Source organism: Meleagris gallopavo, chromosome 1, assembly GCF_905368555.1.
Source record: "Meleagris gallopavo chromosome 1, MGAL_WU_HG_1.1, whole genome shotgun sequence".
Lineage (NCBI taxonomy): Eukaryota > Metazoa > Chordata > Aves > Galliformes > Phasianidae > Meleagris > Meleagris gallopavo.
This window is the reverse complement of record NC_139404.1, coordinates 47,188,718-47,201,549: the sequence shown is the minus strand read 5'-3', so window position 1 is coordinate 47,201,549 and position 12,832 is coordinate 47,188,718. Positions and strand designations below refer to the sequence as shown.

At 45.2% G+C, this 12,832-nt stretch overlaps 1 protein-coding gene across 5 annotated transcripts in view; it reads right to left on the bottom strand.

Moving 5' to 3' along the window:
- Positions 1 to 619: 619 nt before the first annotated feature.
- LOC100539124 (solute carrier family 23 member 1-like) overlaps positions 620 to 12,832 on the bottom strand; it is a 53,923-nt gene continuing 41,710 nt past the window's right edge. For 3 of the 5 annotated variants that reach the window (XM_085224013.1, XM_010709647.4, XM_010709642.4), the window contains exons 5-13: positions 12,426 to 12,585; positions 11,360 to 11,541; positions 8,592 to 8,712; positions 8,084 to 8,240; positions 7,644 to 7,897; positions 4,512 to 4,676; positions 3,700 to 3,808; positions 3,297 to 3,392; positions 620 to 1,900 (exon numbers count right to left, since the gene is read on the bottom strand). In XM_085224013.1, coding sequence (XP_085080139.1) covers positions 1,632 to 1,900; positions 3,297 to 3,392; positions 3,700 to 3,808; positions 4,512 to 4,676; positions 7,644 to 7,897; positions 8,084 to 8,240; positions 8,592 to 8,712; positions 11,360 to 11,541; positions 12,426 to 12,585 — 1,513 coding nt within the window. In that variant the 3' untranslated portion in view covers positions 620 to 1,631. The remainder of the gene's footprint in view (positions 1,901 to 3,296; positions 3,393 to 3,699; positions 3,809 to 4,511; positions 4,677 to 7,643; positions 7,898 to 8,083; positions 8,241 to 8,591; positions 8,713 to 11,359; positions 11,542 to 12,425; positions 12,586 to 12,832) is intronic. The other 2 variants (XM_003202183.5, XM_085224037.1) reach the window with 2 other exon arrangements.

Below are 12,832 nucleotides of genomic sequence, written 5' to 3'. Positions count from 1 at the left end.
ATCCATAAGATCAACTGCAGCCATCACCTAGTACTACCAAGTCCACCAATAAACCATGACCTTGAGTGCCATATCCACACATTTCTCAAATACCTCCAGGGATGGTGACTCCACCACATCCTTGGGCAAAATACGCCCCTTAACAGTAAAAATAAGCAACATACCACTAAATCTGGGACCAAAAACCCAGATTGTAGTAGGCATGAGGAACAAAAGGTTTTCATTGAAACCACACAGATTTTGCTGAGATGAAAGGGTTAAGAAGAAACCATATCACAGGCTTCAGCTGTACAGTTCAGAGTACAGAGAAGATTGGGTCAGACTTTTCTAAGAAGGCAACAGTGTTGAGGCAACAGACACAAGTTGATGCACTGGAAATTCCAGTTAGATGTGAGGTAAGCTGTTTCTCACCACAAGGGTGGTCAAACACCAGAACTGGTTGGCTAAAGCAGCTGTGACTCTCCAGCTATATAGTTCGACTAGACACTGCCATGTGCCACCTGATCTGAGAGGAAGGGTTGGCCCACATTACTTCCAGAGGTCCTTTCCAACCTGAATTCTCTGTGATTCTTTGAATACAACTTGCCTCTCACTATGGAAATCAACCCAAGAAATATCATTCAGTTGCATATGTTATTTATTTTTCCCAAAATATTTTTAAGTATAAATCTCAGTGCAGGAAATGACAGCTTAATGCTACAGCAATATTATTACATGTCACCAGCAGCCAGCACCACGTGCAGTCACATTATTAACAGGTCAAGGCTGTTTGTGCTGAGAGTAGAAAACAGCAAGAGTCTGCAGGCTGTTTTCTAGAGAAGTGGCTGTCACTACACAATCACCAAACCAAATCAGGGACAGTGGAGACACACAGAACTTAGCAGTAGCAGAAGTTTTGTCCTTCATCTCTGATGAAGATTCCTTTATCTCTGTGCAATTTGGTACCCTGGGGAAGCTGGCTCCAGCATCCCAGCTGGGATTCCTTTCAAGAAAGCTGGTTATTTCTAACAGATCAATAACCTAAGTGGAGTAGATCCCTCTGCAGTGTAGGTAAGGAGAGGCAACTTCAGAAGGCAATTCATCCCATTAACCTTAGATGCTGCTTTTCCAACATCATTCATTTGACTTTAAAGCATCACAGGAGAGAGAGGAGTCATGGCCTACAGGTGCCCACTTCTTTCCTTTGGCCACGAAAAGATGTAAACCGCAAGCTGAGATGTGAACGTTGCCATTGCAGATGATTAAGGTGAAGGGGATAAATCTTAGCCCAAAGGATGCATAAGAGCGGTAGAGATGCCTTCTCCTGTGGCCCCAAGGGCAGTCAGAACAGGGGAAAGAAAGAGCTCTGCTTCAGCCTAACAACTGTTCCTCAGGGTCCCCAGGGCTCAGTACAAGGAAGGAAACTGAACATCCTTCCTAGGCATTTCCCAAAGCAGTATGGTGTTCTTCCTAGAGGTGGGCAGGCAGGAGCGGGGAGAAGAAAAATGATTCCCTCAAGGTCACCAGTGGCTCTGGAGACAGTTAAGAAAAGAAAGGCATTGTCATTCTCTTGTTCCAACTCAAATGATGGGGGCTGCAGACATGCTTTTCAACCTCTGCTTGAGAGAAGAGTTTACCTTCAGGCCTGGTGCTTATATCCTTGTATCAGCACCTATCTCAGAGTCTCTTTCTAAGCTTGCATTAACACTGCTATCCTGTCCAGCAGCCTTCAGTTCATCCATTTTCTTGCCACCAAGTAGTTTTTTGGGGCAAGCAGGGAGATACCGAAACCAAGAGACAGCACAGTATTTAGTGCCTATGCCAAATGGAAGATCATAGACCTTGGAAATGAGCTGGGAGTTGTCCACCTCTCCCTTGTGGCTGTGCTTCCATGCCAGGAGACCCCGCTCCTCCTGTGTTCCTGTGAAAGCAAAAAGGAAATTGCTGTATTTCAAACTCTCAAGTGGGTGTTCTGCACATATGACTGCCTTGTGCACTCCACATTTGGCTCTCAAATCACAGCAGACCCACTACAGAATAGAAATTCCTGCACTTAAACCCTTCTACTTCAAAACTCTTTACAAAAACAAGCTACTGTGCTGCTAGACACTACCCATCTTCCTGCAGTGTCTTACAGTCTCCTCCACTGCTTCTCATGGGAATCAAAGATATAAAGATAGGTTTTCAGAAGCCATGGGGGATGGAAGAACAATTCAAGAGGCATTGTAAAGTGCTAGAAAAGCAAAGCTGGGTGTTAACTGCTCAGATATCATGAGGTAAGAGAATTAAGTTTAACTAGCAATTGCTAAATGTCTGTAATTGTTGCAATGGCTAAGTCCCTCTTGGGAAAGGGTGTGAGCACATAAATTCTGCCTGGAGGAGCTGAAGATCAAGGGTACAATAAAATTAATGAGCCAAAAGGATATTGGCTTTTCAAAAAGTCTGAGATAATAAAAGAGTCTGGTTAACAGAGTGCCCTTCCTGCCCTCTTTCTGTAGAACTTCCTCTCCTATTGTTAGGCCATCCCTCCCTAGGTTTGATGAAAATCAGAGGGTCTTTGATGGCTGTGAGGGGCAGCTACTGGTCCTATATCATATCTTTGGCCATCAGCCCTTTCTGCTGCTTTCCATTGATGTGATAGCAGTTCGACCTCAATTTCAGCAGCTTTCATAAGCAGACACGCATCAACATATTGCCTATCAGGAATCACAGAATCATTAAGGTTGGGAAAGACCTCTAAGATCACCTAGTCCAACTGTCAGCCCATCCCCACCATGCCCACTAACCATGTCCCTCAGTGCCACATCCACACGGTTCTGGAACACCTCCAGGGATGGATGGTGACTGCACCTCCTCCCTGGGCAGCCTGTGCTACTGCAGCACTGCTATTTCTGAGAAGAAATTTTTCCTAATATCCAACCTGTATCTGTAAGCAGGGGAGAAATATTTCTTACCATGCCCTCCCTCCTGCAGTTGCCTTTCTCTCTCCTTTCAACCAACAACATGACCTAGGCTAGCATTTTACGTAAAAGACATTTTTTACTGAATTAACTTTTCCTCAAACTAGGTTGTTGAAAAACAATTTTTTTATTTTTGTTTTTGTTTTTTAAATGAGCTACTGTTTTGGAAGCAGCAGCTATTCCATTGATGTCTCTCCTGTTCCTCATTCCTCCCCAGGAGTGCAGTGACATACAGTTTCATGGTTGCTGTCACAACTTCTACCAATAGAGCAGTGGTAATGAGGGCAAAAAATACCGACTGACAAACCCCAGGGCAGACATAGACTTGTAGCTTAGCTCATTTCAGCAAAATCCTACCTGGAATGGTGTTATCGAGGATAAACCCCAAGACCCCACCCACAAACATGCCAGTGGTGAGAAGCACCTGGATCACCTGGTCCAGCTGGATGATTTCTAGAGGAAAAACAAAGACACACATATTCAACCAGCAACATATTCAGCGCCAAGAGGCTGCAAGATGCATGCTTGTTTAGGCAAGACCTGCAAATCCCAAAAGAGAACCTAATATTTGGCAATGCAAGGGAGGCATCGGAGCAGAGGACAAGAGCAGCACTCCCAGAAAGCAACAGCCAACAGTCAAAGCACAGCTTTCAGGATTTTGTCTGGAAAAAAAATGTGTTTAAAAAGATTGCTCTGGATCAGCCTTTGCTTAAGTTCTATGCTACAGAAAATTCTTCTAAAATGTGCTGTCACTTCTTACCTGTTTCTAGCAGTGTATTATTTTTGTTCGCCCAGTTGGGAACTGTGAGTCCAGCAAATACAGAGAATCCAAATATAAAGATGTTTCTGGAGGAGTTCATATCCGTGTACTGCACAGAGAAATTGTGTATGTTAGTATTGCCAGTTTGGAATGACCAAAATCCATGGATTCACTAATTCATTAGTGAGCCATGCTCAGATGTACATACAAACCTAATGACAGGTGTTAGAACTTAGGTGTTAGAAAGTTCTGCTTAACCAAAATTAGCAGATGATTTCAAACATGTATGGCATACACTAGAAACTGTATATGGCAGATAGTCAGGTGGGCAAGCACTCTGTGATCTCCAGCTTAGACAGCAGGAAAAGGTGTGATTCAGCCATAGCCAGTGGCGGAACTGGAAATTAAACCTTTTACTGAGACTCTTGCCCAGTTTGAGACCTCTACTCAAAGAGCCCTTCTCTAAATGCACATTACAATAGGACATGGAGAAAAATCATCCATAGGAGAGCAGCTACAGAAACTCCTCCCTTGCTTACAACAGCTTCTTTCAGATAAACTGTGAGACAGGGATGAGCAGCCCTGGCACTGCTGGGTCATTAACCAGGTGCCTGCAAGCCCTGTCCCAATCTGGATCCTCTCTTTGTGATTTGGTCTCTGCATAAATGCCCTCATCTTCACCCGAGGAACTGCCAGTACAAATGTTTACATTTGCTGCAGCCCAGCTTAAGTCTATCTCAGGCTGGTGAGAATCTGGCTTGAAACCAAAGTCACCTTCCCTAGGAATGAAAAAGTGCTCACACAGCTTTTACCTGCAAATTGGAAATCCCCACTGCGGTGATAATGCCAAACATCACGAGGAACAGGCCTCCGATGACAGGGGTGGGTATGCTGGCAAGCACTGCCCCCACTTTCCCAAAGACGCCGCTCAGGAGCATGGCACAGGCACCAGCAATGATCACCATGCGACTCCCTACCTGGGGTGGGAGGAAGAGCAGGCAGTGATGCACCCGTGAGCGCAGACCTGCCAGGCAAGGCTTGCAACCAAAGCACGTTCGGTTCCAAGCTTTGGGTTCAGATGGGAAGCTCACACTGTGTGGAAAGTCCCTGTAGCTGTAGACTAGAAAATATTTATTGTAATAAGTACCCTGAGAACAATCATGGATCCACACCTATTTGCTTTGCTATCCTCTTCCCCATTGCTATCATGTCTTAACAGTTCACTGTGGAACAAAAAGCACATTAAGAGCGCACTAATCCCCACATACAGCTCTGCTTTCACTGCAGTGTAGAAACGTTGTGGCATACCCACAGGCTGCTCCCAGACAATTCACTGGACAACACTTCCACCAGAGGTTAGAGTTTCCACCTCAAAATGGCTTTCAGCTAGGTGTCCTGCACCAAGCAATCCTCTCTCTGTGGACCAAGATGTAGGAGAGCAGAGCTGGCCAGCCTGGCTGCTTCCATCCTGAGCTCTTGGATCTGCTATATCCTTTACACGACCAACACCAGGTTAATAAGAATTGGGGAAGTCTCTCACTCTGCCCCTACCTGCCATCACACACCAGCTTCAGTCAACCCACCTTTCTCTCATTCTTCCCTAGGAAGAGCCAGGGAGTCATTCTTAGTTCCACATTACAGTGATGGGATGAAGCAGCAAGCTTCATTCAGAGCTTTTAGAGTGTGTGAATAGGAAAGAAAAAGAGTATCTGACAAACAAAGGGATGAAGGAGACATTTACAGATTACAAAAATTAAACTCAAAAGCAGCAGTATTTGTTAGACTTTCAATTCAAGATACGCTTTGCCACACCAAAACTTGGACAGCTTAAAGAATCACACTAAGATTTACAGCATTCATGTCTTAGGCAGAGAAGTTCTGTAATCCCCTGCAAACAATTTATAATTCAATTAATTATTTTAATCCTTCCACTGAAATATCTGAAGAATGCCATTTTTTTTCTGCAGGGGTTTTTTGCAAATGCTTTCAACCAAAACACTACCAGTAACTGGTACTGTCCCTTTTTAAATATTACTTAAAATTCTTTAAAGGCACATTTTTATGAAGTACTAAGTTTTACTTGATTGTGAAAGAAATGAGTAAGATTTTGTGGGGAGTTTCAAAATAAAATCATGCACTGCCTTCAGGTGCACTTTTTATATTCTTTGGCTTAAAATCTTGGGACAGTATTATCATCAAAGCAATAATTTAATAAAATCCACAAGATCTGTTTGTTCCAAGATCAGAATGAAGCTTCAGATTCTTAATTTGCTGAAATTGTCATATGTCAAATTACCCAATAAATGGAGTTGGCCTCAAAGGCAAATTAACTACTCCACTGATACCACAACTGGGAGCATCTGCTTCTAAAGCTTCTAATTTAGAGTTTGTTTCAATTATGTCAGGGAAACAAGAAAACTGGTTTTTGTTCTTAAAGCTAAAGAAGCTGCAGTTTCCCAAAATCTTTATCCTCTTTGAAATTCTCTGTTTCTTGGAAATGGGAGCTAAGTGCTGGCACATTGGGTTTGATCCTGTATCTCAAACATAGGTGCCTGGTGCCATTTAAGATGTTGGATCTTGGCAGTTTCTGATACCTGTGTTTAAGCAGAGGAAACAAGTCCCTTGCACTTCCCTTTATTATCAAAAAATATGTTTCCCATGTAAAACAAACAAACAAAATGAAATCTGCCTTGTGATCTCAGCAACCCCAACTATCCCAGTCAGAGTCTGATTTAAGAATGACTGAGATAGAAATTCTTCGCTCAGGGGGTGATGAGGCGCTGGCCCAGCTGCCCAGAATGCTGTGGGTGCCCCATCCCTGGAGTTGCTCAAGGCCAGGCTATGGGTTCCTGGGCAGCCTGAGCTGGTGGGTGGCAGCCCTCCCCATGCCAGGGGGGTTGGAACTAGATGATCTTTGAGGTCCCTTCTAACCCAAGCTATTCTATGATTCTATGAGACTGTCTTCTGGGCTTTTAAGTCTGAACAAGGTGAGCAGAGGTGGGATCTAAGTTAACTGTCCCCTGAATCAGCACAGATGGCATGTCTGTGCAAGGACTCGGAGTACATAGGGACAAGGCATGTCCTATAAACCGACAATTATGGGTTTGAGCATTTCTGCACTATGGTCATGTCAGCAAACCACATCATGAGAGAACAGGCTGAGGTATAGGGTCAGTATGTACCATCCAGATTGTGACAAGGGATGGGTGACAGGCTAAACTGAACTCCATGCAGTTAGACACAACCACTTCAGTCAAACACTGTGAAAAATGGTTATTTTGAGGTTTATAAAATCCAGCAAAATAACTAATATTATTGTTCAGGAGCTATAAGTCAACACCTGCTTTTATTTACACAGCTTATTTGACAATGATTTAGAAGTATTTTTCAAGTTGGCTGCTGGATGTTCTCGTCCCCTATCAATAAAACTTAGTGAAAATCTATGATCTGATTGTCAAGTTTATCTCTCTTTGGAAATTTCTTACCCTCATAAGAGCAATAAGATACTCAGGGAATTCACACAACTTTAAAGAGAGGTAAAAACGTACATTTGCCATCAGATTTCATAATCTCAAAGAAATGGTCTACCTTTCACATGATTACCATCCTTGGGTTATGAAAATTGTGGAACTTGAAGCCCTATTAAAAATCTCCTTTACTTTCCTTCCATTTATTTAGGAGAATAGACAGGTAGATAGGTAGATAGACGGATAGTATCTGATAAATTCAATCCTCGAGAAGTTTCCAGAATAGCTCAGTGTAACATATTCTCTTTACAGGAGCCTAAGCCAGGAGCCATGAGTAACAACAGCCTGTACTTCTCCCATTTGCAGAGTTGGGCTAAAGAAGCCTCCCACACCAATGTACACAACGCACTTGTAACCACACTCAGGAGAACCACAGGAGGGCAAGGCACTGCAGTCACCCTGCCGTGTGAAGCTCACCTTGGTGATGCCCAGGGCCCCCACGTTCTCACTGTAGGACGTGGTGCCATTTCCTGTTCCCCAGGCCCCAGCCAGGAGGCAGCCAATGCCTTCCACACCGATCCCACGGTTGATGGCATGCTTCGGTGGTGGTGGGGCACCAGACAGGCGGGCACAGGCATAGTAATCCCCCATGGATTCCAGCATGGAGGAGATCACCCCGGCAAGGATGCCGAATATCCCAGCCAAGCTGACTGTTGGCATTCCCCACTGTCCTGCAAATAAAGAGCTTGATTCAGGTCAGTGGGGCACATTTACCCCAAAATCTACTGAGAGGGAAGAACAGCAGGGTGCTTGTGCGCGTTTGCCTGATTTTTGGCACTTCCCTGTGGTGGCTGTGAGGTGGGCAGGGTACAGCAGCAAGGGATAGGGGAAAGGGTTGTGCAGCTTTGTCGCAGTACCTGGGTAAGGGAGCCGAAACCAGGGAGCCTGAGATAAAACGTCCCCGTGGGTGTCTGTCCGTGCCAGGTGGCCGTAAGCAGTGGGGTCCGTGGGGAGGACATCAGTCACTGTCAACACGTAGCAGAGCAGCCAGCTCATGGACAGCCCCAGCAGCACCTGCCCGTCACATTCGACAGCAACATCTGGTTACGGCAGAGCCGCATATCCAGCAATGACAGACAGGTTTGGGACAAGGTCTTCTCCTACCCAACCTTTTCCCTGTGCACACGTGAGCATGCACACAGGATGGAGGGAGAGTGACAGCAAGCATCCTGGTGGCCCTCTTTTCTGCCCCACAAACAGACACCATGGGTCCTTCTCCCATTCTCCCCGCTGCCCCTTGCAGTGTAGCCTGGGTTGGGAAGTGCTAAGTCCACTTGAAGTAAGTGGAAACAGCCCAGATAGCCTGGACCGGGTGAAGCTGGTCCCTCTGCCATGCTGCCCAGATCACCAGGAGCATTAACATACCGGGAAGATCTGGAAGATGTAGATGGGGGAGAAGTGGCACTTCTTGCCTCTCCGATACGATGGCAGTGGCACAGGGACATTCTTCAGGTACTGAGAGAACAGAACTATGAAAAAAACAGTCCTGGGAGGAGGGGAAAACAGACTATGAGACGAAGTGTTTGCTCAGATGCTCACCTGTCCCCATGTGAACTGGAGGCCTGGCTACCTGATTTCCTTTCATCTGAAGGACTCCAGATGATCCCGCCAAAAAGTCTCTTAGCACCAAAAGTAGCAGTGCCCTCGTTTGCCCCAAGCCTCCAAGGGCTTGCTCCAGTGGCCACAAGGTGCAGCTCCTCTCCCACCCCTTGTGTAGGACTGCACCTCTCACCAACAGCAGCACAGGGCTGCACAGAGACACCACAATATACAGCCAGAGGTTATCAATCACCATTCAGAGCACTGAATGACTGGATGCAGAATGTCTGAGCCAGCTTCCATTCTTGGTTTCTAAAGCTACAGAGCACAGACCAACTACATCAGTGCACATTTTGTGCATTTGCATTAACAAAGGAGCTCAGCAGCCTGATGAATCACTGCAGAATACTCGTCTATCTTGGGTAGGTGTCACTGCTTATTATTCAGGTTGCCTGACACATTCCATTAATAGATGCTATTTTCAGCTGCTTATAATTCTGCCTAACTTTTTTTCCATTTAGAATGAAAATTTCCATGGAAAACATCTGCCCCAGGCCAAATATTTCTGGAGAAATATATCCTAAACCTATTTCAAAGAGTGATGTTCACGAAATATACATAGTTGAGAAGGTCATTTTGCCTTGAGCAGCGGTAAGGTCTGCCTATGTGAGATTTAGTAGAATTCGTTTGTTGGGGAGAGGCACATTGCTCTTCCTCACAAAACTCTGCTCAAGTATAATAAGTCTGTGGCAATGATCATTCATCTCAAGTCCCAAGTACTGAGCTTAAACATTTCTGACTTTAGCATGTGCAGGCCATAACATTTTTGAGCTTTTTTTTTTTCTGGAATATTGTTAAGTGATGAACTGTAGTATGTACCATCACCAAGGAGCAAGTGAACACACACCAAACCAGTTTCTCAAGGCAACATTGGGATTCACCTATTATGGAGGCTCTGGGATGTGGTAGGGCTGGACAGCAGGGCTGAGATCACAGGACCCATGTTTTCTACCTCCTCCATCACCTGTCTCTCCCTGGGATGGGGATTAGCACAGGTAGAAGTTCAATTAGAAAAGAGAAGAACAGAAAGTGTAGCCAGGGTTGCATGCAGGGGCCAAATATGGGCAAGAAAACCCTGGTAATGGAGCAGCACTACTGGGCAAAGTGGTCAGGAAAGAAACAGAGGTTAGGAGCTAGGGACTGGAGAGAGGAAGTGGAAAGATGAGACAGTCCTGATGAGGAAATAGATTTTGAAAAGAGAATTCAGATCAGCCAAGCAAAGGGGCTGGGACAAATCACTGGAGCTAGAGAACAGGACAAACCACAGATGTAGTGGAAAAAACAAGGGTGAAAGGGAACTTGAGAAGCAGGGGGACAGGCAGGGTTTGGAATCTTATGGAGTGCTTGCGGAAGAGATCAACTGAGTGGAGAACTGCAGGTGGAGAAGAAATGTGGCATTTGGAGACTAGGAGTGCAGGTGTTGGCAGGCAGAACAGAACCAGCAGTGACAGGAGAAGTGGAGCTAGGAGCAGAAGGCCTACCTGGGTCCTGATAATATCCCCATGACAGCACACTGCCTTCCGAGGCTGCATTCAAGGCTGACCTCAGGACCTCTGAGTTTCCAAAGACAGCTCTGAAAGCACTAGTAAACTGTTGGAAGTCACAAAGGAAAACAACCTGCTGCTGTGGTATGCTATCCCAATCTTAAACCTGCATTGTGGATCTGAAAATGCTTATCTGCAGGGGAACCATGCAGTGGCATTTCTATTTTTTGAGTCTGTTTCTGAAATTTAAATTCTGAAATTAGATTTAAATTTAAGTTTAGACAAGATATTAGGAAGAAATTCTTTACTGTGAGGGTGGTAAGACACAGGAACAGGTTGCCCAGTGAGGCTGTGGACGCCCCCTCCCTGGAAGCATTCAAGGCCAGGCTGGATGGGGCTTTGAGCAACCTGGTCTAGAGTGAGGTGTCCCTGCCTATGGCAGGGGGGTTGGAACTAGATGATCTTAAAGATCCCTTTCAACCCAAACCATTCTATGATTCTATAAATATCAAAGAAATTCTGCCATCAGGAACACTTGTACACTCATACACAAGGGCACACACACAAATTTTACTGTAAGAATGCTCTCAATGCTGCAAAGGCACATGCACACAATGTAGATATTTCCAGAGCTCCCCCAGGGCCTCTGGGGAGAAAACGATTCCTCCTCATGGCTTGAAAACAAGACATGAAGCAGCAGCTATTCTAACTTGAGGAATACAGAACTCTGAGTGCTTAACTTTGTTATTTTAGAAATGTCTTTTTAACTTAAATAATGGATGTGTAGGATAGTTTGCATAAACAACTATAACAGAAATTGCCCTCAACAATGACACAGAGGAAAGACTTGTTTCTCTACTGAGCTAAGAACTATGAGTTTTCACAAAATCAATATTTTTAAAATTCATTTTTGTTTTTTGCTTTGTTGCTGGTGTAGTTGAGGGCTAAAAGCTTCTCGAAAGGTAACTGTGTCATGCTGGTGTCTTGCACAAGCCTTCTGCGTGTTAGCACTCCAAAATAAATCTCAAGTTCCAGGGAAGTGATACTTACATGAATGCTATGCCCCAGTGCTGTCCAGCTTTATCCCCAGCCGAGTCAAAGAGAGGCAGAGCAACCAAGGTGATGGTGGGGGCTATTGTCAAGGGGCCAATGAATCTCATCAGAAATCCAATAAGGCCAGAAAATCCAACAAAGATTTGAAAGCAAGAAGTTACAATGATAGCTCCTTGCACCTAGAAAAATGGAGGAAGAGAGCAGACAGCGAATGGACCTCTAACTGTTTTTTTCTTAAGATTTTTCTTAAGGAAGTCAGTAACAAGCCAGTGTGAGAGCCAGGCACACCTCCAAAGATGGACAGGTGTGGAGGCCTGCCACTGACCACAGCAGGGCTCTGCTGAGCATTATATGGGGGGAAGGACCACCAAAGTACCAGCACACCAATTCCCACCTTGGCTGAGGGATTTAGTCATTACCAGGGCTTGTTTCATTCCCTTGTGCCTGCCATTTGTGACACCCAAGCACACATCGGCTTCCCTGTTCCCAATCTTTCTGCTCCCCCAAAATGCAGGGAAAAGCTCTTGCTCTGAAAATGGGAATAGAGCCATGGCCTCCACTCACCTCCTACCTGGGAAGCACTCAGGGTGTTTCAGCACACCGGCTGTTTTTTCTGAGTATCAGTTCACCTCTGGGGACACGGTCATCACTCTGAACTTTTCTGTTTGACAATCACTGTTTAAGTAGACAGTGACTGTATCCCGAAATGCCATTAGCTGCTCTCATCACTTCCAGCCAGGAGGCTCAGGGGGTGAAGCTGCTGTCTTTGCAGATTTAGTGATAAACCTGCAGTACTGAGCATTTTCCCTCATGCTGACTCCAAAAGCATGAGGAACACAGGGCTATGGATAACAGGTCTGTTTCTCCCAGTGGAGACTTTGTGGGGACCGTAATCAACCAAGGACTCTGTCTTCTGTTCAGTGGCAGTGCAGCACCAGAGCTTAGGTGCCCAGGAAGCTGTAACAGGGCAGGGGCTAAGGGCCATTGGAGATGGAAGGTGAGGTGCTTTCCTGAAAGCAAACAGCCCTGATACAGAACAGGTGCCACTGAAGATGTGATGTACCTCTCTCATCCGTGTCTGCCAGACTTCAATGAACTCAGGTGAAGAAGCATTCACCAAGGTGGCATTCTCTGTCCAGGCAGGGCACTTCCACTTGGGGAGAGACAGCATGGCCAGGGTGGGGGTCAAGAAGGAAAAAGTTCCTCCTTGAATAATAGGCAACCTAGAAGGAGAACAGAGGAAAAAGCTGACAAGAATGCTAGAATCACAGCTCTATTTAGGTGAGAGGAAGGAAAGCAAAATAAATTTTAAAAAAGCAAACAAACAAACAAAAAAACAAAAACAAACAAAAAAACACACACACACACAAAAAACCAGTCTGGTTGTGGTCTCTGGCATTGTCTTTTGATCTATTCTGGCAGGTCACCATCACTGATGATACTTGGGTATCGTTGCCAGTAGTTCTCAAA